At 38.2% G+C, this 25256-nt stretch overlaps 1 protein-coding gene across 4 annotated transcripts in view; it reads left to right on the forward strand.

Moving 5' to 3' along the window:
- MARCHF6 (membrane associated ring-CH-type finger 6) overlaps window positions 1-25256 on the forward strand; it is an 80490-nt gene that overhangs the window by 25085 nt on the left and 30149 nt on the right. For all 4 annotated transcript variants that reach the window (XM_047731614.1, XM_047731612.1, XM_047731610.1 and 1 more), the window contains exons 2-11: window positions 36-132; window positions 909-982; window positions 4700-4843; window positions 10135-10207; window positions 14205-14373; window positions 16777-16966; window positions 18596-18657; window positions 19202-19234; window positions 20353-20404; window positions 24213-24271. In XM_047731614.1, coding sequence (XP_047587570.1) covers window positions 36-132; window positions 909-982; window positions 4700-4843; window positions 10135-10207; window positions 14205-14373; window positions 16777-16966; window positions 18596-18657; window positions 19202-19234; window positions 20353-20404; window positions 24213-24271 — 953 coding nt within the window. The remainder of the gene's footprint in view (window positions 1-35; window positions 133-908; window positions 983-4699; window positions 4844-10134; window positions 10208-14204; window positions 14374-16776; window positions 16967-18595; window positions 18658-19201; window positions 19235-20352; window positions 20405-24212; window positions 24272-25256) is intronic.

The raw sequence follows: 25256 nt of genomic DNA on the forward strand, positions 1-25256 counted from the left end.
TTTAAGTTTAATCAATTTATCTTTTTCATTCACAGACATATGTAGAGTGTGTCGGTCAGAAGGAACACCTGAGAAACCTCTTTATCATCCTTGTGTATGTACTGGCAGTATTAAGTTTATCCATCAAGAATGGTGAGTCATCCTTTTAGAAAATTTTATGTCTGAGCTTTGGTTTTTGTCATTTATATAGTAAGGGAATTGTTTCAATGAAATTTTTCTATAGTAGTTTTTTTTTTTTTTTTTTTAATTTCTCTTGTGAAAATTTGTAAATTACCCATATTCCTTCTTACCATTCCCTGTCATTTTGGTGTTACTGTTTTCCAGGTGCATTTGAGTACCTGTTTGTTCGTTTCTATCATGGATAGCTTATTTTGTTCATTGGAAGTGTTAAAAGTTTTCTGATTCTGCTTGACATGACAATACCTTACGTTTGTATAATGCTTTGTGCCAGGTGGTGCTCATGCTTTTATAGATCTTAAATCATTTAATCCTTAGAACCATGAGGTGGAATGTTTTTATTATTACGCTAATAAGAAAACAAGCATTAAGTCACTTGTTCTGGGTACACAGCCAACAGGATTCAGACCGAGCTACCCGTGGTAGCAGTGTCATCAGACCAGTGTTAGAACTGATGTGACGCTTGGAGATTCTTTCATCGCTGATGTTAGCCTTGAGGACATACAATTTAGTTAATAGAACTTTTTAAATAGTAGAAACATATCTGTTACAGTTCTGTACTTTCAGAAGGCATCGAGTTATAAAAAGTAAAAAAGAATATTATAAATACGAAACTGTTGAAATTGTAAGAGCTCTATAAACCTTAAATTTTAATAGAACATTGGTTTTCAGTGAAACCTTAAAATATCTTCATTGTAACACTATACTTATGAATGTGTTTGTGATTGCAGCTTAGTTCAGTGGCTGAAACACAGTCGAAAAGAATACTGTGAATTATGCAAGCACAGATTTGCTTTCACACCAAGTAAGTTCTTTAGAAGTTTACATTGCATTTTTGGGTTATAACTGGATGCAAAAAAGGTTTTTAAGCAGTTTTAAAGTAACTATTTTTAACTTTGTCATTGATAATAACAATTATTGCTGTAACATTTGGAAAATATTTTTTAAAACTATATGTCAGTTTTTAATACACAGACACATATGTATGTGAGAAAGACAGTGATTTAATTTGTAGAGTAATTTTTTTTTTTTTTTGAGAGAGAGCATGTGTGCCACTAGTGGGGGAGGAAGGGGCAGAGGGAGAGGGAGAATCTTAAGCAGACTCCATGCTCAGCACAAGCCCCACTCAGGATTTGATCTCAGGATCCTGAGATCATGACCTAAGCCAAAATGAAGAGTTGGATGCTTGATGGACTGAGCCACCCAGGTGCCCCTCTTTTAAAATTTTTTATTATGGGCAAGATCAAATGTATAAAAAGGTGTAATGAGCCCCCATGTTCATATCTTTTAGTTTGACTCCTTTTTAGCTCATTGCCTTTACATGGTATTCCTTACCTATGTTCTTGTTCCCCACCTCTCTATCCATTTTAAAGCAAATGCCATCATTTATAATTTCATCTGTACATATTTTAGTATGTATCTCAGTAAGGATTCTTTTTAAAAACAGTAACTATGATACCACCATTTACTCAGAAAAATTAGTAACGATGCCTTGATTTTTATCAAATATCTCCTCACTGTTCAAACTTGGGGTATCTTTTGAGTTAAAATTGTGTAGCTTGGAAAATAATAATAAAGAGAAGGTTCAGGAGTCATGTGTTCTACTTACTGAACCAGGCGGTTGCCCCCTTAATTCACTTTTTAAAAATGAGACTTTCTAAGCTTAATATTTTTGTAAGCCAATGGCACATACTTTGTAGGTCTTTAAAATTCCAGTTATATTTTATGATTCCCATGCCTACTGCTTGATATTTAATGTTATTCATCTTAAGTAGAGGACTAAACTGGCAGCTTGTCAAGAATTTGAAGTATACTTTTCATTCTGGGATTATAGTACATTGCCCTCTTCTTCCAAAGGTTTTTTGTGTTTTTGTTTTTAAATAGTATCTTGAGCTGCTGAGTATAAATGCTCTAACGCAGTTAACTGAGTCTAAATGTTCTAACTTAGTTTTACTTTGTTTTTATGTGAGGGATTATAAATGATTAAAGTCATTACAGTTTTATTTTTGGAGCTTTATTACCATCTAAGAAAGGTCAAGTCATTTATTTTGTATTCTTTAATTTTCTATAGGGCGTAAAAACTCTACAACTTAAGGTTTATAGCAAACTAATTCTAAGTAATTGAGTATTTTCATGACGTTTCCTAGGAGTTTTCAGGACGTTTCCTGTGAGTTTTTTTGAGACCGATAAAAGCTTGTATTGGTACATTTTAGTTAGCATTTGACATAGGCCATTCTCTTTATCTTTCTCAAAAACTTTATTTACTGGTTTAATGACTTGTGTATCAAGTATCCTCTTAAAGTAGTGATCTTTGTGGGTATATTATTGCAAAATTGCTTATTCCTTAATGTTTGCAGCTGTGAATAGTTTTTATAATAATTCATTCATTAGTTTTAGATCATTGATTTTAAAGCTTTATACATCATAATTCCTTATGTTGGCCTCACTGGAGAAATGTGTTTGTTCCTCCCATGTGTTCTTTCTGAGACCTGTGGTAGAGCAGTGGTTTTTTTCATTGGAACCATTTAAAAAGAAAGTCTTTCTCAAACATGGCAAAACCTTTCTCTGAGTGTGTTGAACCACATCTTACAGAGAGATGGGAAGATCTGAATTTACTGGTTGGAATATTAATTACTGTTTGAAAATTGGGCGAGGGGGGATGATTGGCCAACAAATGTCAGTAGATGATTTGCTTCCACATGAAATGACTTCGCTACAGATTGTACTTTTTGAGTGCTGGGTCTAAGGCTTGTATTTGGGAGGAGGACTTGCTCTTTTTTTTTTTTTTTTTTTAAATTGAAGTATAGTTGAGACACAATGTTAACGTTAGTTTCAGATGTACAGCATAGTGTCCTTGATGTTGTGCTTGCCACAAGTATGACTCCCATTTTTCACCATACAGTCCTTGTATAGTTTCCCTCTGCTCTACCTTTCATCCCTGTGACTTATTCCCTTGTACCCATTTTGCCCACCCCCCTTTCCCTTTTGCATCTGCCAGTTTGTTTTCTGTATTTGTATGTCTGTTACTGCTTTTCTGTTTGTTCTTCTCTTTTGTTTCTTAGATTCCATATGTAAGTAAAATAATATGTTCTTTGTCTTTCACTTACTGACTTAATTTCCTTAGCACAGTACCCGCTAGGTCCATCCACGTTGTCACAAATGGCAGGAGTCTTAATATTTTTCATGGCTGAGCAATATTCCATTGTGTGTATATACACACACTATTCTTTCTTTATTCATTTATCAGTGGATGCTTGGATTACTTCCATACCTCGGCTGTTATAAGTAATGCTGCAATAAACATAGTGCATATGTCTTTTCGAGTTAGTGTTTTTGTTTTCCTTGGGTAAATACCCAGAAGTGGAATTATTGGATTGTATGATACTATGTATTTTTAACTTTTTGAGGAACCTCCATACTCCTTTCCACAGTGGCTGCACCTGTTTACATTCTCACAACTAACAGTGCACAAGGTTCCTTTTTCTCTACCTCCTTGCCAACACTTATTATTTCTTTCTTTCTTTTTTTTAATTAAAAGATTTTATTTGTTTGGCAGAGAGAGACACAGCAAGAGAGGGAACACAGGTAGGGGTAGTAGGAGAGGGAGAAGCAGGCTTCCCACTGAGCAGGGAGCCCGATGTGGGGCTAGAACCCAGGGCCCTGGAATCACGACCTGAGTTGAAAGACGTTTAACCCCTGAGTCACCCAAGCACCCCTATTAACTTTTTGATACTAGCCATTTGGCAGGTATATGGTGATATCTTACTGTGGTCTTTACTAAGGAGGGTTCTTTCTTGGTAACATGTCAACAGCTTTACCTTTTGCTCCTGTTGGCTTTAATTTGATATTTTATAATTTGGGAAGCCAGATAATTGCATTATTTAAATGCTAAAATATGTATAAGTTAGCTTTGCATGAAGTTCATGACGATGACTGAGGGTTGTGAACTGTCCTTGAACCTTTTTTTCCTGCACAGAGGCCTTTTTTGTTGGTTTCTAAATTTCACGTGTGATTTGCTTTCAGATGACTTTTGGGTAAATGTGGCATTGTTTAAGTATTTGATTCACTTTTTTCTTTAAATTTCTAAAAAGATTTATTTATTTATTTGACACAGAGAGAGCGAGATAGAGGGATAGATCACAAGTAAGCAGAAAGGCAGGCAGAGAGAGGGGGGGAAGCAGGCTCCCTGCTGAGCAGGGAGCCTGATGTGAGGCCCGATCCCAGGACCCTGAGATCATAACCTGAGCCGAAGGCAGAGGCTTTAACCCACTGAGCCCACCCAGGCACCCCTGATTCACTTTTTTAATAGGAAAAGATATTCAGTGAAATAGAAAGATTGAGAGTTAAGCTAGCTATACATGCCTATTTTTATATTTATGAATTAAACTATTATTGAATGTTTATGATTCAATATGTCAACTATATGTATTATGTTTTATATGTATTTATATTTATATTATATTATGTATTGTACGTATATGTCAATTCAAATTATATGTACTTTTTTTTTTTCCTCTTCTAGTTTATTCTCCAGATATGCCTTCACGGCTTCCAATCCAAGACATATTTGCTGGACTCGTTACAAGTATTGGCACTGCAATACGATATTGGTTTCATTATACACTTGTGGCCTTTGCATGGTTGGGAGTTGTTCCTCTTACAGCATGTGAGTATTCATTTCTCTGTGATTGGATTTATACAACTTAAAAAGTTGTATAAGTATTTGATTTTGTAATATTACATCATATTTTTGTTTGATATTTATTTGATGCTACAATTTCATGTATTAGAAAAGCCTCACTTAGAAAACATTGTCCACCTAAATTAAGAACTGTTTTTAACAGATCATTTTCTTGAATGAAAGTGGGAATGAAAAACAGTATACAGAGGCTAATAATGGAAGTTCATGAAAGAATTGAAAAAGCAAAACCAAATTATAATTAGAAGGATCTTGATTTTTATTCTTTGAAGTGTATTAGAACTTTCAAGGATTGCAGAAGTTGGATTATTTTTGAGAATTTTTTTCCCTCCCTTTTAAAAGACAACTCCTGTATCTGTAATAGTTCTGAATAATTGGGAGGCTTATCTTTTAAGATACAGGAAGTTTTCTGGGAGGTTGTTATACTATCCCTTAGTTGATCCCTTTTGGGTTTTTGTTTTTAGAGACATGCAGAAGGGTAGATAGTAAATGGTGCTGGAGTATGTAGCTATGATTCTTTGGAGTTAAATGCAAGTGAGATTTAAATAAGTATAATTAATATCCTTGAGTCCCTTTAAAATAAATAAAATTGATCATTTATGAAGATGAAAATCTTTGGGGATACGTTGAATAGCAGAATAGGTATTGTTGAAAAGTGAAGTAGTGAACTAGGAGATTGAGCAAGGGGTTCTCTTGGATAGAACTCAGAGACAAGAAGTTGCAAGTGTGAGGAGGAAGAAACCAGGAGGTGAAGGCTGCATCCAGTTGTTTCAGCACCTGTCTAGGAAGTACCTTCACAAAGGTGAAGGATCATGGACATGAGGAAATGACAGGCATCTTTTTGATTGAAAGAGAGAGAGCTCACCATGATGAAGGACGGCGCCTCACAAACCTAGACAAATTCTAAAGTTTTCCAGGACAAAATAAAATGGTAGATGTTCTACTTGCACATTATCCTACAAAGTAAAAATCACATTGGTGTCAGACTTAAAATCAGCAGCTCTGAATGCTAGAGGACAGCAAAAACTTTAGACTTTGACGTTTCTGAATCTGAAATCTACCCGTAAATTATCAGATGGAGGGACAAAATAAAGACATGTCAGTAGATGCAAGGGCATGAAAAGTCTGGCGCCTCAAACTATTTATGAAAAAGAAACTGTTTGAGAATATACTTTCCCAAAATAAGTGAGGAATTAGAGAGAAAGGCATGAACTGCAAAGAAAGAGAGACAGGTGCTTCCCCAGCTAACTAGTAGTTGTTTTAGTCTACAATGACTGGTAATTTTTAGGTAGCCTGGAACTAAAATTGGGAGAAACTGAGGAGAGGGTAGAAATGAGAGCTTTTCAAGTTGCTTATCTTATTTGTGAGGAGACTGTAGATGCTATAGACAGAGATAGGAAAACACTGTATGACTCTACATTAAAAATTATGGGGTAATCAACTAGAGTTCAGAACTAGACCCACATCTGCATCATCACCTGATTCATAACAAAGGTGCCACTGCTGTTCAGTGGAGGAAGGACGATCCTTTCAGTAAATGGTGTAGTGTCAACTGGATGGATGGCCATACGAAGGAAAACGAATCATGTCATTATCTCACACCTGACACAAAAATTAATTTGAGATGTATCATAAGCCTGAATGTGATTTTTTTCTTTTAGAATTAGAACTGTTTTATTTTTTTATATAAAAATTTTTAGGATTTTATTTATTTATTTGACAGAGAGAGACACAGTGAGAGAGGGAACACAAGCAGGAGGAGGAGGAGAGGGAGAAGCAGGCACCCTGTTGAGCAGGGAGCCCTATGTGGGGCTTGATCCCAGGACCCCGGGATCATGACCTGAGCTGAAGGCAGATGCTTCACAGACCAAGCCACCCAGGCACCCCCTGAATGTAAATGTTAAAACCAAAAGATTTCTAAAAATATGGGAGAATGGGGTACCTGGATGGCTCAGTCAGTTAAATGTCTGTTTCTTGATTTTGGCTCAGGTCATGATCTTAGGGTTGTGGTTTTGAGCCCTGCATCAGGCTCCAGCTCAGCACATCCTATTTGCTTGAAATGCTTTCTCTCCTTCTCTTTCTGCCCCTCCCCTTATCCATGCACGTGGGCGTGCTCTCTCTGAATAAATAAATAAAATCTTTTTTTTTTTTTTTTTTTTTTAAGATTTTTACTTACTTGAGTGAGACAAAGGTAGTGAGAGAGAGCACGAGCAGGAAAAGGGAGAAGCAGGCTCCCCATTGAGCAGGGAGCCTGATATGGGCCTTGATCCCATGACCCTGTAATCATGACCTGAGCCAAAGGCAGACGCTTAACCAACCGAGCCACGTAGGCATGCAAAATAAATAAAATTTTCAAAAAAAAAAATAAACATATATATATGTATACTTGTATGTATATATATAACCATAAAAGAAAATACTGAATAAATTGGACCTAATTAAAATTCAGAACTTTTATTCATGCTTTGATACCTTTAAGAGAGAAAGGCAAGCCCCCCGAGTGAGAGAAGATATTTGCAATACACACATCAAACGAAGGACTTGTATCTAGAGTATGTAGGGAACTCCTAAAAATCAGTAAGGAAAAAGTAAACAACCCAAATAAAAAGACAAAAGTTTTGAGTAGGTGTTTCTGGAAAGCTCTAAATAGCCAGTAACACAAAAAGCTGCTCAGCCTCATTAGTCATGAGGGAAATGCATAAGAAGGTACTGCTACATACTCAGCAGAATGACTAAAATTAAAAAACAAGACAATACCAAATGTTTCTTAGGATGTGGAGCATTTGGAACACGCTTACATTGATGGTGGGAGCATATATGGTATAACCACTTCGGAAAACTGGCAGTATCTACCAGTGGTAAATATTATAAACACCTTATGATTGAACAGTTCCATTTCTAGGAATATAGCTGATGGAAACCAGAGCATTGTGTCCACTAGAAGATGTTTAAGAATGACCACAGCGGCTTTGCTACTAGTAGTTAAAGACTGGAAACAACCAAATACCTATCAGCAATAGGAGAGCAGGTGCATTGTGGTTTTTCGGTATAGCGGAGTAATACTTAGTGCGTAAAGAGCTCATTATCGGGACATGGAATAACGTGGATGAGTTTTACTCTGAGAAAAAGGAACGGGCACAGAAGAGTATAGATGTGTATGATTGCATTTATATGAAATTTTGAAGTAGGCCAAATTGATCTGTGGTGATAGAGATTGAATGGCGGTTACCTTTTTGCTGGAGATACTGACTACAAAGAGGGTTGAGGAGCCTTCCAGGAAGCTAGAAATGCTGAATATCTTGATCTAGGTGGCAGTGTCCTGGATATGTTCACATATAAAAATTCACCCAGACATACACTTAAGATTCATATAAATTTTACCTTAATAAGTAACAAAACTTAAAGCTAAGTGCTGGAAGAATAGAAATGGGATTATGAGTTTTTGTCTTGAGAAGTCAGAGTATGAAACAGTAAATATTGGAAAGTCCATCAAAAGACAGGAAAGACAGGGTCGGAGGGCAGAGGAAGGGATGTAAGAGAGGAAAGGGTAAGGCTCAAGTTCTGTGATCATAAGAGTTTACACAGTTGTGTACAAAGGAACGTGGTTTACTATGAGAGATAAGTACAGAGCAGCCCAGGTTAATACTAGAGAGATGTTAGCAAATGCTGACAAAACACAGGAACAGCAATCATCAGCCAGATGTATTCAAGATGAAAAACTTTAAATGGAGCAGAGCATTGTATTTCATACTAGTAAAGGCCATAGTCATAAGAAAGTAAAACTAAAGAACTTTTATGTATCAGAGTACGGGACTTAGAAATACATAAAGCATTCACAGTCAGATGGAAGACTAACACCTCTCCAAAGTCACAGCAAATAATCACAAGTTAAGTAGAGATTCAGAGGATGTAAGTAATGCAGTTAACAAGCTGGCTCTCTGTTCTGACTTGTTTACATGCGCTTATACACAAACTTGTAATTAAAATTTAAGTTCTATCACAAAATATGTAGTCTGTAGCTTTTTAAAGTTAGCAGTGTACCCTGGTATCTTCTGTATGAGAACGTGTTGAGCTACTGTACTATTTTTTTTTTTGAGTTACCTTATATTTTTAATGGATGCACAGCACTCTGTAGGAAGGAGGCCTGTAATTTCTGAATCCATTTTCTGATTTACAGACATTTGGTTTGTTGTTAGTTTTACTTTGTTACAGGCATACTTGCTTTGACTATTTTATAAACATATGTAATTTCTATTACAGAAGTTTTTTCTTACCTTTTCATTTTGATTGGACTTTTTGAAAACAGCCATTGAAGCCACTGAAAATTTCGGATACTAGGCTATAGGGGATGCTTAAACTAATATACAAGTTTTGGTTAGAAAGAAAATCAGCTGTTTCCTCTTGGGCCCTATTTCTGTTCTTACCTTTCTGACTAAGGATGAGGGGATGGCTGTGCTTTATCTTTCTTCCCCTTCATGGCCAAATTTAAGAATCTTTTTTTGAGGACCCTTAAATCTGTGTTTTTAAAAAATTGGTTTTTAGTTTGCCATTCATGTTATTGGACCATTATTCTTCTGAAAAGTCCTTTTAATTTCAAATTGTGTAATCCCAGAACTGAAACCCCTTATTTTCATGAGCAGACTCAATGAATTTTAGAGTTCTCGGTTAAAAAAAATTCTCCAGGGCGCCTGGGTGGCTCAGTGGGTTAAGCCTCTGCCTTCAGCTCAGGTAATGATCTCAGGGTCCTGGGATCGAGGCCCACGTCGGGCTCTCTGCTCAGCAGGGAGCCTGCTTCCTCCTCTCTCTCTACCTGCCTCTCTGCCTACTTGTGATCTCTCTCTCTCTCTCTGTCAAATAAATAAATAAATAAAATCTTAAGAAAAAAAAATTCTCCATATTGTAATTTAGAGATCTTTACTTTTTTGGTTTGTTTTTTTTTTTTAAGATTTTATTTGTTAGAGATCACAAGTATTCAGAGAGGCAGGCAGAGAGAGAGGGGGAAGCAGGCTCCCTGCTGAGCAGAGAGCCCGATGTGGGGCTCGATCCCAGGACCCTGAGACCATGACCTGAGGTGAAGGCAGAGGCTTAACCCACTGAGCCAGCCAGGTGCCCCAGGGTTTTCTTTCAATGTCATATTTTAGGACAGCCTTGCGAAGACTAAATATTTCTAGGGGCTTACACTTCACCTGTTCAGTTGAGTACCTATCTCAGTTCATGCTGTATGTCGTAACCGAACGCCATCTTGCCCTTCTTGGCAGGCCGTATCTACAAGTGCTTGTTTACTGGCTCCGTGAGCTCACTACTGACACTGCCACTGGACATGCTGTCCACGTGAGTACTTGTGAAGCTGGAAAGCTGCACAGAAGAGCTAGTGCTGGGTTTTCCTGCACACTTTTATTTGTTATAATTTGAAAAGTCCTTTTGTTTCGAGGGTAATAAAGAGTAATTTATGTTACTTACTCTGACAGTTACAGCTACAGTAGGAGTAGCTGACATATGTACGTGTTTGTTCTAAAACATACCTGTTTTAAAGACTGTTTTGTGCGGTGGGACGATCTGTTAAACAGGCTGCTGTGCAGTGTGAGACGCGCTATCATGTTCATGTGCCGAGAGTCATTTGAACATGTATTTTTTTAACAGCATAGTCATTTGAATTCAAAGTTAGTTTTTAAATGTTTCTTGTGATTATTAGAATATGTACTAAAAACTTGTTCACTGTCATTATTTTACTGTATCTTAATTTGACATTAAGCATTGTTACCCGTTTTCTTGGGAAAGATGTGTTTTTATTACCGATGTCAGAATTAGAAATGCTGTAAATGATTAACTGTATCAAGATTATTAAATATTAAGCCTGCCAACGGTTGCACCTGTATTTGCCAAATCTTTTTTATCCAGCTGACCTTCAGTTTCTGATTGCTGTGTCAGTAAAGACAGAGAGTAATACAAAACCATCCCATGGAACAGAAGTATTCAGAGTATGTCACCATTAAAATAAGCCACAAGGCAAAAGAAGAGAGCAGGAGGGCATACTATATTTCTGATAGAAAAGGAAATAAGGAGGAGTTCTTTTAAGTCTCTTGCATCTGCATCATTATTTTTAATCATGTTTCTAAATACTTAGAAACATTAGATGTATCTGTGACTTGGTTTTTCTGCTTGCTGGTAATACATTTTTGGGACAGGTCAGGTATTTCATTTCTGTCTGTCTTTAGGAGTGTAGGGAATAATAGATAAAAGGTTTTCACCTTGAACTTATTTACATTAGAATTATTTTTTGTTTTTTTTTAATAAAGAACAGCTTTGATAAAGTAATGTTTAGATGTAGACAGGGGCCTTGAAAGAGGGTGCTCTTAGCTGTGGCCGTGACAAAAAAGAGAAGCAGTAATTTAACACATTTGAAAGTTTGGAGCTAGTGTAAGAAGATAACCCTTTGTGTAAAAATACAGGCCTTTTGTGAAGTGATGCAGTAGAAACAAATAGGACGGCATTCCCATTTCTGGACATCAGGTTTTTATCTCAGCCATCCAGAACATGGTCTCAGTATAGAAGTACAAGAAGTTTGTCTTGAATGGCTCAGCTGCCATTCATTATTATGTCTTCGGTATATGACATCGTTCACCTCTGGCTGGCATTTAGGAATCGTGTACATCACAGAGATGCGTATTGGAAGTAGCGAGAGAAGTCCGATGAAAGCAAGGGTGACTGCTAAGAATGGTGGATGTTTTATTTTAATATGTATAAGCTAATAAAAGAACCATTTCACATAGAGCGTTCTTGTTCCGTTTAGTTCAGGCTAAAATTTTCTAAACCACGGTAGTTAACGAGTGTGTATGGTAGCGGCCAGTCAGTATCTCAGTTGTTTAGAAAAGGAGACTTGAGTTCCGATCTTTGCAGTTTAATGAAGCAGAAATGCATTATTTTTCTAATGATTTCTGTTTTGATTGGCTATGTTTATTTTTTTATTTACCAGAGCCTAAATATGAAAAGCAGGTGTTTATGGAAGGCATGTCAGTGAAATGCCAGACAAACAAGGTGTAGGATCCTGCTTCCCTACTCTCTTTACTACTTGTGGGTGCAGCTGTTACCGTCTGGTTGTTGAGCAGATGTGATCACTTAGGTGATAGAATGAGGTAGTTGGTTGTAACAGAAGGAACCCTAGCATTCGAACACGGTTTTTGTATCTGCAGGTTATTTGGTGACTTTGGGCAAATCATTGGCCCTTTCTGAACCCATTTCCTCCTCTGTAAAGTGAGGAAGATCATGCCTCAGGGCTTTGAGTGGGCTGTTTAAAAATTAAATTCACATATATACGTAAAGACTATATATGAATTTTGAGTATTAGGTTAATGTATAGCAGAATTTTCACTAAAGCTCAGAGCTGTTGCTTGTCTTACGTTGGCAGGCTCCCCCTCTGTTTCTAAGCTGATTGGTTAGTGGGCCGCCGGAGCCGCCTGCAGGGGACTGCTGTTGGCACAAGAGGACCCCAGAGGCACGGCTGGGGGTAGTGACAAGAAATTATAAACGTGGTTTGGCTTTGTAACCCCATGCTGCATTTTACAGTTTGAAGACTTGAGCCAGTTTTCCTGAAAACTAAAGCAGTTTAAAAAAGCTACTTTAAAAGTACTTTAAAAGTAGTTTAAAAACCTAAGTGGTACCCTCCCAAAAAACCCAAGTAGTTTAATTAAACTACTTTTTTTAATGAGCAGTGTTTCATTTGCTCAGTAGTATTCATTTTATTTATGAAATTTTACTTTAAATTTTCTTACTATTATAGCAGCTGCTTACATATCCTGTAGCTCAGTTCTTTAGATCCTCTCTAGGCACAACATATCAATTAATTTTGCTTCAGAGCATACTGTCCCCAAAATTTACTGGCTTAAAACAGCAGAAATTTTAGTGGCTCATAATTCAGGGCTCAGCAGTTTGGGCTGGGCTCAGCTGACGAGTCCATCTGTAGGGCTTTCCTCAGTTACTCAGGTGTTTCCCTGTAGTTGGGTGGTCTGAGATGGCTCCGGCTGTGCGCCTCGGTTCTCTTCCGTGTGGCGTGTGCTCTCTCACGACTCGGCGGGCCAGCAGGGCTTCTGTACGCGTGCTCGCAGGGCAGCATTTCAGAAGGGTGACAGTTGAAGTTCACCAGCTCTCTTCTAGTCCCTAAACTCAGGCTGCCTCACGTTGGTCCAGGCAAGTCACAGAACCAGTCCAGATTCTAGGTGTGAGGGAAAAGTTCTCTACAAAGGGCTTGTCACTGTTTAAAATCGTCATCAAACAGTTGTTATTGCTGATGACGAGTACGGAGTAGAAGTAGTGGGTATTTTAGTCTGAGGTTAACAAAGTTTTAATAATCTGGAGGGTTTCTTAGCATGGGAATGGTTAGATTCCTCTTTTGATTAGGATACATTTCAGGTCATATCTGGGGGCCACATTAATTCATTAAGTTTGGAACCAGTAGGCTGAGGTCTTTCAAATGGACCCTCTCAGATTTTCTGTGGTGGAAGAAGTCCTTCTGTTACAATAAAGGATTTTCTGAAGGCCACCAAGATTCTTGAGTTATCCTTGAATTATTCTGAAATCAGACAGACTGGAGAAGGACAAGCCCCTTCCTCCTTGAGAGGAAAAGAACATGAGGTCTTTGGTGTTAGGATACAAGTATCATAACATAATTAGTCTATCTGAATTTGTTGAGGAACTAATAACATACTTACGATATATTTGCAGTTAGCATCAAAATTTAATCTGCTTTCCAAGTGATACTACAGACTTCTTTGTCTTGCACGTTGCGCACTTGCTTGCTTTACATTGTCATTAGGTCTCTCTGGAGGTTCTTCTTTTCTGATTTGCTGAGTATCTTTATTTGTGTGGGTTGTCAGCTAACCAAGTTTATTAAACGTGTGTGTAAAATAAGGATAAGGAAATTCTTAGGGTGGGTTGGACAGTCCTTCACCTTTCATAAATTACATACATACTTGGCCTTTGTCAGTGTTTGGCTGCTTTTGGGTTTTGCCTTTTGCCTGCCTGTTGCTAAGCCATGTTCAAAGAATGGCTAGGTAGCTAACTTCTGTGTAGTTCTGATGTTATTCTTCACTTATTAAAATATAAATACATATAATACAATATATAAATAAATATATTTGGCCAGTGTATAAGATAGATAGAATTTCCCCAGTCTCAGAAATGATTCTGAGAAACGGATTTTTACCCAGAAAATTATGACTCATTTTCTGGCTCTTCTTTCTGACATTTTAGTTTAAGATGAAATGTTGTTACCTTTGGTTTCTTAATTTTAAGTATTCTTTGGAGTAATTCTATATAATTTTTTTTTTAATAGGGACAATTTATTGGCGGATTGTTTGCAGGGTTGTTTTGTGGTGACATGCACGCTGTGTGCATTCATCAGCCTCGTGTGGCTGCGAGAGCAGATCGTCCACGGGGGAGCTCCGATTTGGTTGGAGCATGCTGCTCCGCCCTTCAACGCAGCAGGGCACCACCAAAATGAGGTAACCCCCTCCGTCCCTGAACCGGTTCTGTTTGTGTAGGATATGGGAATTGCTGTCATTCTCTTGCGCCTCCTTGCAAAGCAGGATAGTGAAACATTTCGGAGAAGATTAAGGGAGATGCAAAAAAGCCGGAAGAAGGCACTTCTACTTTGCTTCTTAATTTTGGAGCGAGATCGGGAGCAGTGTTGGGGGTGTACTGAAGCGCTCTTTCAGCCCCTTTGCCGGATTGACGGCTTCGTGCCGTCCTGTAAGCGAACATACAGACTCCCCGGTGAAGATACCGATGTGCTGCGGGCCGCTGAGGAGGTGCCCTGCTTTCTGGGCTCATCACTTTCTTCTTATGCAAAATGCCTTGGGTTTGCTGCTCCCAGTAGCAACGGTACTAAAAGTAGAGTCACTGGAACACTGTTACACAATCTGCAGTTTCACTTTTTCTTTATGAGAGATGCATGCTTACTGTTAGATGCAGGAGCATTTGCTAGATGTGTTAAGAGAAAGAGGATTAGATAAATGACTTTTAGTGTCTTGCTTGCTGAGAAATGACTGGGCTGAAAATGTTAAGATTTAGCTATGTACAAAAACTATGCTTTGTAAAATTTTATTACAAAAAAATGACTCTAAGATACTCAAGATGATAATTAAGAACTTAATTTTTCATTTAAGGACCTTTTGCTGTGTCAGTGTGTAGTTCGATTTCCATCAGATTCTGCCATACTTTTTTCTTTACAGGGTTGAGTGTAACTTCTTAGCAAATCACACATACGAGAAGTGAGACTAGAAAGAAAAGACACTTCTTAACCTAGTATTAATACTTTTATCATTGTATCTCATATTTTGAAGCATTAGTGCGTATTTTGAAATATTTAATGTTGCTCTTTTAGAATCTTCATTGACTCCAGGGCATTCACCGTTTTCCTTAACTATGTCTTTGCATTGGGTAGGTAGCCAAACTCCGTAAAAGCCTGAGGAACTGACAAAGTCCATACGGACAGGTTTACCTACTAAGCAGGAATTAGAAATTGTTTCCTTAAGTGTTTAACGGATAACAGAGAATTAAGTTATAGATCTGTGTGGGTATAAACAAATAGGTATGTAGGTAAATACGTCTTCATCCCTGAAGCAGTTGGTAAAGGCAGGAGATGCCTTATGAAGAAGGATTATGGCCCAGAGTTGGTCGTGGGGTTTGAGTCTCATCATGAGCTGGCCCCCATCCCTGTGGCCCCTGTCCTCCAATGTGGCACATGTGCTAGAGTCTGAGTTCTGTTTCCCCAAAGTTAAAGAATGGAGACTGAACAGTACAAAGACACAAAGAAACAGAGAAGCCCAGAATGATCAAATAAGGTCACCACCAAGTGAGATGATGGCTGAGGAGCCAGAGGTCATCCTAAGAATGGCTGTCCAGGTCCAGGTTCCACGAGAGCTTCCTGGGGTTCCACCAGAGAGCCTTGATGAAGACTATGTTGAAGACCTTGAGACCATTCCATGAAGGAATCCTTCCAACCCTATAGACATAGGTTGCAGCTGGGCCCAGGGATGTCCTCACACCTTTACAGGAGCTTGCTATACAGTGGCTGAGACCTACTGTTCACTGAGAGGATCAGATTGTGGAGATGCTGGTGCAGAAGTAATTCTGGGTTGTCTTGCCTAAGCAGAGACGTCAGCCTGGGGTCAGAATCACCGGCTGAATCTCATTGCTCCCTTCTTGCTCAACCTGCTTTTGGTGAAAAGTAACCAAAGTTCTCTTTGTTGCAAGATCCAGCTGTGGTCATGGGAAATCTGAACCTTGGGTTTCTTTGAGTTTGTTCTTGACTAGTTGTAATAAGATTAAGTCAGAACTTCTATCTGGACCTCTTTTTGGCTGAGGCAGCTCTAGTTCCAGAAGCTGAACTCCAGAAGGAGTTCCTCTGCCCTGTTGTTAAGACAGACAGCCTGCTGCTTGTTTTTACTCTGTTGAATGCCTTCTTTTTTGCACTTTGTGACATGTTTTAATGTATTGTTTTTATGTATCCAGGGAGGTAGTGGCTTTAACTTTCTGAATTCTTGATTCTTGCTCTGCTGGCCTGAGTAGAAACTTCTGTAACTCTACCAGTAACTAGTTTGGGATGTGCCTGAAGTGTTAAAGTTAGCCACATTTGTTGACCCATTTTCTGTAATACTTTGTAAAATCCCTAAATTATACTGAATGAATATATACACTGTGAAGTGAGTTTATGTTCTCATATGCCAAGTAGATCCAAAATCAGATACTTGTAGAAAAGATAACTTTGAGAGTTTTTTTTTAAATAGTTTGTGTTTATTTGCTAGTTTTTTTTTTTTTTTTTTTTAAACGGGAAGAGTGCAATTTGGAAATAGAACAGAATTAAGACAAGTCAGCTACATTTCTGGGCTCTTCTATCATTTTAGGCTCCAGCAGGAGGAAATGGTGCTGAAAATGTTGCCCCTGACCAGCCTGCTAACCCACCAGCTGAGAATGCGGTGGTGGGAGAAAACCCCGATGCCCAGGATGATCAGGCAGAAGAGGAGGAGGAGGACAACGAGGAGGAAGATGACGCGGGTGGGGAAGATGCAGCCGATGCCAACAACGGGGCTCAGGGTAATGGCTGCTGGCCCACTCTTACCCTTCCTTTGTGACCATGAGTCCATTTACAGCTTTCCTTGAGAAGGACTGGAGATTTCAAAATTTTGTGGGTTTGGAGTTCTATTTCTAACCTGTTTTTACTTTATTTTGCAGATGTGCATTTATGGATATACATATGTGTAAATTTTTTTGTGTGTGAAGCAGGGTGCATTTTGTGTGTTATTTTTTAAAAGATTTTATTTATGTATTTGAGAGAAAGAGAGGACGAGAACAGAGGAGAGTAGGCAGAGGGAGAAGGAGAAGTGGACTGACTCCTCGCCGAGCAGGGTGCTGGAGGCAGGGCTCGATCCCAGGACTCTGGGATGGTGACCTGAGCTGAAGGCAGATGCTTAACTGACTGGGCCACCCAGGCACCCCACATTTTGTATTTTAAAATCCTGCTCTACACAGGACATTTATAGGGTGGATAGGAAGAAGTTATTTGTAAGTTGTACTGGACTTGAATATTTTTAAAGGAATTTGATACAGATTTCTTTATTCCCTTTCGTTTCTCTTGAAAAGCACAACTTTTAATATCAAAGAATTCTTGAAGTGTACACTGCAGGTCAGATGTCATTATGAAAACCATTTTCTCATTTTCTAGCAGTCTAACTCCAGAATGCAAAAGGTGATCCAGGACTGTGCCCGCCAGTCAGCTGGCAGTACCTCTCCACTTCCGCTTGTCTCCTCCCACCCCAGACTTTTCCTCTCCAGCATTGCCCTGTCTCCATCCACTGGAGATCGCTGGTGGCTGAGTGTCTTCTGGGAGCCAGGCACTCAAACAGGTTCCTGCCTTCATGGAGCTCCTGGTCTAGTGAGGAAGCAGGAGTGCCCAAGTGCACAAACACCTCGTTACACGTTGTGATAAATGTGCAGGTTGCTCTGAGGATGCTGTTGGGAGAGTCTGTTTTAAACAAGATTCTCCAGGTAGCTCAGAGTAGGTGATATTTGAGGTGAGCCTGAAGGATCAGAACAAGCAAGTTGTGTGCTGGGAGCAAGGGGCCTTTGTAAGGAGCAGAGAATCTATGATCAGACGCTCCAAGAAGGCAGCCTGCTGCCACTGGTGCGGCCATCCTTTCCTTCTCTTCGTCTAACCGCAGTAGCTCCCGATTGCGTAGCTTCTGTCTTCCACTTGTGCTCCACATAGCACTCCCAGTGCTCTCCTGCTTTTAAAATCGGATCGTGGTTTTTCTGTTACACTAAAGAAACAAAATCCACGTTTAACCTCCACCCCCCTACCACCCATGATCTGATCCCTGTCTGCCTTTCATATTGCATCTTCTACCTTTCCCTCCCCACCCCCAGAGAATTCTTGTTCCTTGGCTTCCTTGTTTTTCTTAAAATTGCCAGATTTGTTCCTCACTCAGAGCAGTTAAGTTTCCGCTTTCACATAATCCTATTTATTTCCTTTCTGGCACTTAACCACAATCCAGAATCACGTTATGTGTGTTGTATTTATATATTTGGGTTCTTATTACCTAACAAGCAAAGAATGTAGTTCAGCTTCTCATCAGCAGCTTACAAAACACCAAATTAAAAGCGTATGTTTTATTACTTATGGTTCAGGTTCCATCAGTAATCTTTCAACTACAATTCTGTTTCTAGATGACATGAACTGGAATGCTTTGGAGTGGGACCGAGCTGCAGAAGAGCTTACGTGGGAAAGAGTAAGATTCTTTCTATCATGCATTCTGGTGTTTTAACCTTAAAGTGTGTTGAAGTTGGGCATGTTAGATGCATACACCAGTTTCATAGCTACATTCAGTGGAAGCTCTAGTAGAACTTTAGTTTCTAGAGAAAAGTGATGTGTTGTTGTGAAAATATTAAAAATATAATGTTGACTATTTTTCTGTTTTCTGGCCTTTAATACAAACAAATTGTGGACTTCTGTAAAATGAAGTAACAATTTAAATTGAAATATTCTGATAGTGCAGTTGATATACCATGAAATCTTGGCTGGCTCCTTATTCAGTGTGAAAATTAAACCCATAATAGAACTGTTTTTACTTTATAATCGTATGATTTGGAGTAAAAGGTGGCCCAAGTGTAAAATTCTAATAAACAAGCTTTTTACTCTCTGAAAATGATATGCTGTATTGGAAAGTAGTGGGTAAGGATTATGTTTAAATATAATTAAAAGTGAGCCTTTTTTTAGATAGAATAAAAAATCCTGTTGTGTCTTGAACTTGTGCATATTGTTATTTATTTCAGATGCTAGGACTTGATGGATCGCTAGTTTTCCTAGTAAGTAAAGCTGATATTTTTTAATAGAGTTGTGACTTATTTATCTTAATGATTTAGCAATTTCAAATTTATAGTATGTCCACACTTTTTATAGTAAAGGTCAGCATACCCTTTGATTTTTGATTACTGAAGAAAGTCTGTTTTGTGTATTGAAAATACTGGCAAAGAACAAATGTAATAGTATTTAAAAAGGTCATTATTAAGTACTTGATTTTTAAAAAAGAAAATGAAATACAGATTTAATAGTAGTTAAGAACTTGATCTTCTTTTAACCTTGCAGTGTTTAATGCTTTGCAGTGCTCACAGTGAGACCCAGTTTCACGTTAGGTTTCTACTGTTACCCAAACCTCACCTATCTTTACCTTATTAGCAAAGAGTACAAACTCAAAGGGGAGGAATAATTCTGTAAAGAACCTGTTCTTTAGGAGAAATGATGCTGTTTCCAGGTTCTGTATTATAAAATCACTTGGGATTTTTAAGTGGCTTTGGGTGTCACGATAACTTAGCTACTGGTTGAAGAACCCCCCGCTGACTGAAACAGTAACTAAGGTAGCAGTCGTCTTTGAGGTGATAACACGTAACTGGGGGTGGTGGAGGAAAGACCGAGAGAGAATGAGTATTCTAAGACCTCTACTGAAAAAACCAGGGTGCCATAGGCAGAAAAGGGACCAAGGAAGAGAAGTGACCTTGCAGAAGCTGTGAGAACAAAATGGACACTGGAAAGAAGCACTGTGTGGTTTATATTGATGTGGAGTTCTAGAATTAATGCAATTTTCAAATTTTCCTCCATTTAGAATTTTTTTTTCCTCCATTTGGAATTTTTCAGCATCATTTGATTTAAATGAAATCTGGCTGTTATTTCTGAGAATCTATGTAGTTTGTAGTGGCGTACTAATTTCTGAAGAGGAAATGTTTATGGATTGATTTTTTTTCTTGCATGTAACATTATGAACTCGAATTTTACTAGGTTTAGTTTTATGAGCTATCTAATGAAAAATGAGAAGTTGCATGTAATGAAATCACAACATTATTGAGTGAAGATTTCAGTCTTAACTAAGTGGAGTAGTCCAGTTAGACATAGAAGAAGAATATGTTTTATTAATGCTCTTTTCCTTTAGGAACATGTCTTCTGGGTGGTGTCTCTAAACACATTATTCATTCTTGTTTTTGGTAAGTGGTGTTTATGATGCTGTTATTTATGGTAGTATGATAGAAATTCAGTTTTCAAGGAGCCTTGTTACAGGTTTTGTTTTTGTTCTTAAACACTGGAATATGTGAAATGGTTGCAGATAGTCATCCTGTATAGGAAGGCCCCAGGTACACAGATACATTTCTTTCCCAAGCAACATTGACTACAGTTACCTACCATCTCTGCTTCTTTTGGGCATCTCCGTCTCTTTTTATAGAAATTGACTTTAGGGGTGTCTGAGTGGCTTAGTTGTTTGAGCGTCTGCCTTCCGCTCAGGTCATGATTCTGGGATCTTAGGACAGAGCCCCTGCCTGGGGGCTTCCCTGCTCAGTGAGAAGTCTGCTTCTCCCTATCCCTCTGCCACTCCCCCTGCTTGTGCTCTCTCTCTCTCTCTCAAATAAATAAAATCTTAAAAAAAAAAAAAAAAAGTTGATCTTAGACTGACTTGAGATTATGCAGCATCCTTTCCTTGGAACTAATTTTGTGCTGATTATCTATTTTCCCTTTGGCAGAAGATCTTGTTTCTTCTCTCAGAATCTTGACCAAGGCTTTACCAGAGACCCTGTCTTAGGAGCGGTCACTAGGGATAGATATAAGCTTGAGGAGAGTGAACCTTTCCAAAGTGTGAAATCCCTGTAGAGCCAAATTCCAGTAAACTCAGAGTCACTTCCAAACACTTTTCCCAATTGTGGCTGTGAGGATTCTTATGACCACACAGGAGTCCCTGACGTTGGGACTAATCAGGGAAAGGAAGAGAGGGGTGGCAGGTTTTTCCGCTTTGAGAAAGATAAAAGAAACTGAATCAAGCAAAACAATGCCTTAGAATTCAGTTCCTGCATCTCTCAAGGGAAAGAAAGTGGAAGTATGATAGAATCAGGCTCTTGTTAGATTGTCCTACGAATTGTGTCTCTTAAAGACACCTCAGGCTACAGATAGCTCTGTAGGAATGAACTTTGATAAATTCCTTTTTTATGCATATGAGTTAACCCTCATTTCTGCTGAGGAAGAGAAATAAAGATTTTCCAAGGTTTTTCCACTGAATTCCAAGTTACTTGCTTTGGGTTGGGGACCACATTGTGCCTTAAAAAGCAGTTAGTTGGGGCGCCTGGGTGGCTCAGTGGGTTAAGCTGCTGCCTTCGGCTCAGGTCATGATCCCAGGTCCTGGGTTCGAGCCCCGCATCGGGCTTTCTGCTCAGCAGGGAGCCTGCTTCCTCCTCTCTCTCTGCCTGCCTCTCTGCCTACTTGTGATTTCTCTCTGTCAAATAAATAAATAAAATCTTTAAAAAAAAAAAAAAAAAAAAAAAAAAAAAAAGCAGTTAGTTGTTTTCAACAGGAAACCATGTAGTCAAAAACTGAATTATGTAAATGAGAATAAGACAAAAACTTAATTTCTGAATATTACCTATAAAAGAACAAAATAAATTTACAGGTGTCTTGTTTAAACAAAATCATCTTGAAAAAGTTCCATTAATTCTTAATTTTTAGTAGCTATTTAAGATGGTGCAAGTTAATAGGAAACTCTTGCCTTTTGCATAGGGGGTGTAAACAAAAATGCAGATTATTCTGCCTACTTTTTCATTATGTAAAATAATTGATCAATATATAGTGTGCATCTGTTTTTGATTCTTGACCAAATTTTGAGAGGAAAAAATGATCTATAGATTTAGTCTTTGTTCTTGAAAGAAAAGCTTAATGCTAAATTAATGTTTGGAGGAAAAAGTCACCTTTAACACGTGAATTGTAGTGGGGCACCTGGCTGGCTCAGTCAGAGGAGCATGCAACTGTTGATCTTGGAGTTAAGAGTTCAAGCCCCACGTTGGCTGTAGAGATTATTTAAAAAAAAAAAAAAAAAGAAGAACTTTAAAAAAAAAAGGAAAAAACCCCACATGAATTATAGAAAAGATAATTAACATTTATGTAAAGCACATCACATCTTAAGTAAATTTTTTCCCTTATCCAGCCTCCTAAGCTTATATACTATGAAAAAATAATCTTTGTAAATCTGTATTATACTTAGGATCTTTTGAAATGAACCAAGTTGTTTTCCTCTTTTTAGGAGTATATTTTCCCTTAAAGGTGAATGGTCATTGGGATTAAGCACACTCCTGTTTCTTTCCTACTTGGGTTGCTGTGTTGGAATTTTCCACTTGCATATTTGGAGTCTTGTGGTCATGTACTTTGCAGAATTATAAACTTAAAATGTGGCTATCTCCTAATAAAAGGGAATGTTACTGAGAAAGTGACCTTAATTTCAGGAAACTTAATCTGATGGTTGCTGTGTAATGGGATAGAAAGGGATTGTTAAAAATTGGTGCTCAGGTTAATATTCCCCTATGTAAATAGAGTTGGAACTTGAAAATTTGCCTTTCCCGGGGGCCAATTTGAGTCATCCTCAGAGTTGGGTGAGACAACAAAATAGGAAAATTCTGCAAATAGTTTTTTCTTACTCATTAAGAATTTCTTGTATTTTATAATACACATAATATATTAGTAAAATGTGTGTATGATTTATAAATTTCAGTATGTTGGGAATACTTGTTCAGAAAAATTTGTACCCATGGAATACTTGATTAAAAAGGTTTGGTGGCCAGATCCCTATGGATTCACTCTGACTTTTGTCTTAATGATTGAGTCCCCCTCCCTGCTTTCCTTATAATCTATGCTGTCCAATTAATTTTGCCATAAGGAAGACACAAAGACTTAAAGAAAAGAGACTATAAAAATTTTTACTATGAAAATGTTAAGGATATTTTTTTCATTTAACCGTAGTAGTATTATTACACCATACTAAATTAGCAGAATTTAGTGTTTCCTAACAACTTTTCATATTAAAAATTCCTAGATTATCTCATATGTCATTTTACAGTTGGTTTGAAAGAGGATCCAGATCTGCACGTTACTTTCGGTTAAGTTTAAGTTCCTTTTGATCTAGAATAGTCTTCTCTTTGCTCCCTTCATCTACTCCTACCCTATTTTGCCATTGATTTGTTGAAGTGACAAGTCAGCTGTCTTGCATTCTCCATTTGTCTGAATTGCTTCCTGTACGATGTCCACTACCTCGCTCTTTTGTCTCCATATTTCCTTTAAACTGGAGGGTCTAAGTAACATCTTAGTTACCCTGAACCTGTTTGTTCAGAAGAAGCGAGACAGGTATGCAGTCCTTTACCCCAGTTACCAGTTTTCAGGGTAAACAATTGATGTGCTATTTCCAGGGGTGAGGAAAGTGTTATTCCTTATGTTTTCTTTTTTCCCTTCGTGTTTTTTGTTTTTGGCTTTCCCCTTTTTGAGTATTATGAACTCATGGATTTTTTTTTTTAAGATTTTATTTATTTATTTGACTGACAGATCACAAGTAGGCAGAGAGAGAAGCAGGCTTCCCGGCAAGCAGAGAGCCTGATGCGGGGCTCCATCCCAGGACCCTGAGATCATGACCTGACCCAAAGGCAGAGGCTTAACCCACTGAGCCACCCAGGCACCCGAACTCATGGATTTTTAAAGCATTCTGTATGTTTCCATCCATTTTGGTCATTCTTTGAGGCTCATATCATTCTTTCCTTGGCCAGTAAGACGCTCTTCATGATGGTTCTGGTCCTTTTGTCATGAGCGTATTAGACCTTGATATCTTTGTTCTCTGGTTATAGAGGATGTCCTAGGAGGTGTATTTTTGGCCCCAGTTCTGGAATCTTCCATTTCTCCAAAAAGCCCTGGTTTCTTTTACTGTGGATTGGTACTGGGAGTGTTCATTGTTTTGATTTTGAAGTTTTCATTTAATTTTTCTCCCCCTTTTAGCATTTTGCCCTTACCACATTGGTCATTTCTCCCTTGTTGGTTTGGGATTTGAAGAACACGTGAGTATAATACTTTTACAAACTTACTTTCATTACTTGCCCTCAAACTTGATATTTGTTGAGTAAATGATAGTGTTGTAAAGAGTTATGTCATCTCTCAGTTTGCCTTATGCAAAGCAATAGTTACCCAACATGAGCTCATTCTTTTTTTTCAAACTAACAGTCACTCAAGACATAGTAGGTCATGTTGCCAGCTAAGAAAAATGTGTTCTGAATCCTATGGTACACTGCCTTCCTGTTGTGCAGGCCAAAGGCATGCTACTGGCAAGTTCTCTTATAGGCTGATTTTTGACCCATTCCGTTAACTTGCTCCCTTTTCTCCCTTTTCCTCAGCTTTCCCATAGTGATTTAGAAAAGTAATAGTATATCAGTCAAGTTAAAAAAAAAAAAAAGGGTCTGTTTTGGAATGATGGGCTACAGTGTTTTCTAAAGAATTTAATTTTGACATTTTGTTCTTGTTTTTAGATAGATAAATATTTGAATGGTCAAACCTACAACTGTTTTACAGAAAGAACAGTCTTTTAAGGAAATCTGACATTTCTGGAATGTTCTATTCAGTTTGTGTATGTGAATCCTGAAAGATCACATTCTGAAGTGTTCTGAAAGAGCAGAGATGTGTTCCAGTATTTAATGTAGCTCTCCGTTTTCATTGAACATAAGAACTTGGAAAGTTCAGATACATGCTTTGATAAATTTGAATTTCCAAACTATCAACCCTTGCTGTCAGAAATTTAGGAACCTAAAAGATTTGTCACTGTCCAGATTTGTACTTTCTGTAAGCTGAAAATGGAATGGATTTGGAGAACAAGGGAAACTTAAAGTCATTCCTGGAGTAGGAGGTGAGGGGGCTGAGACTTACTTGGCAGGTGGGCTGCTGGGACGGTGTGCTGCTGCTTTCATTGCTCAGCCTGCCGTCCCCCGCAGGATGGAGTAAGTGCAGACTAGTGTAGTGCAGCTTTTGTTTGCGTAAAATTTAAATCACTCT

The sequence above is a fragment of the Lutra lutra genome, chromosome 5, assembly GCF_902655055.1.
Source record: "Lutra lutra chromosome 5, mLutLut1.2, whole genome shotgun sequence".
Taxonomy (NCBI): domain Eukaryota; kingdom Metazoa; phylum Chordata; class Mammalia; order Carnivora; family Mustelidae; genus Lutra; species Lutra lutra.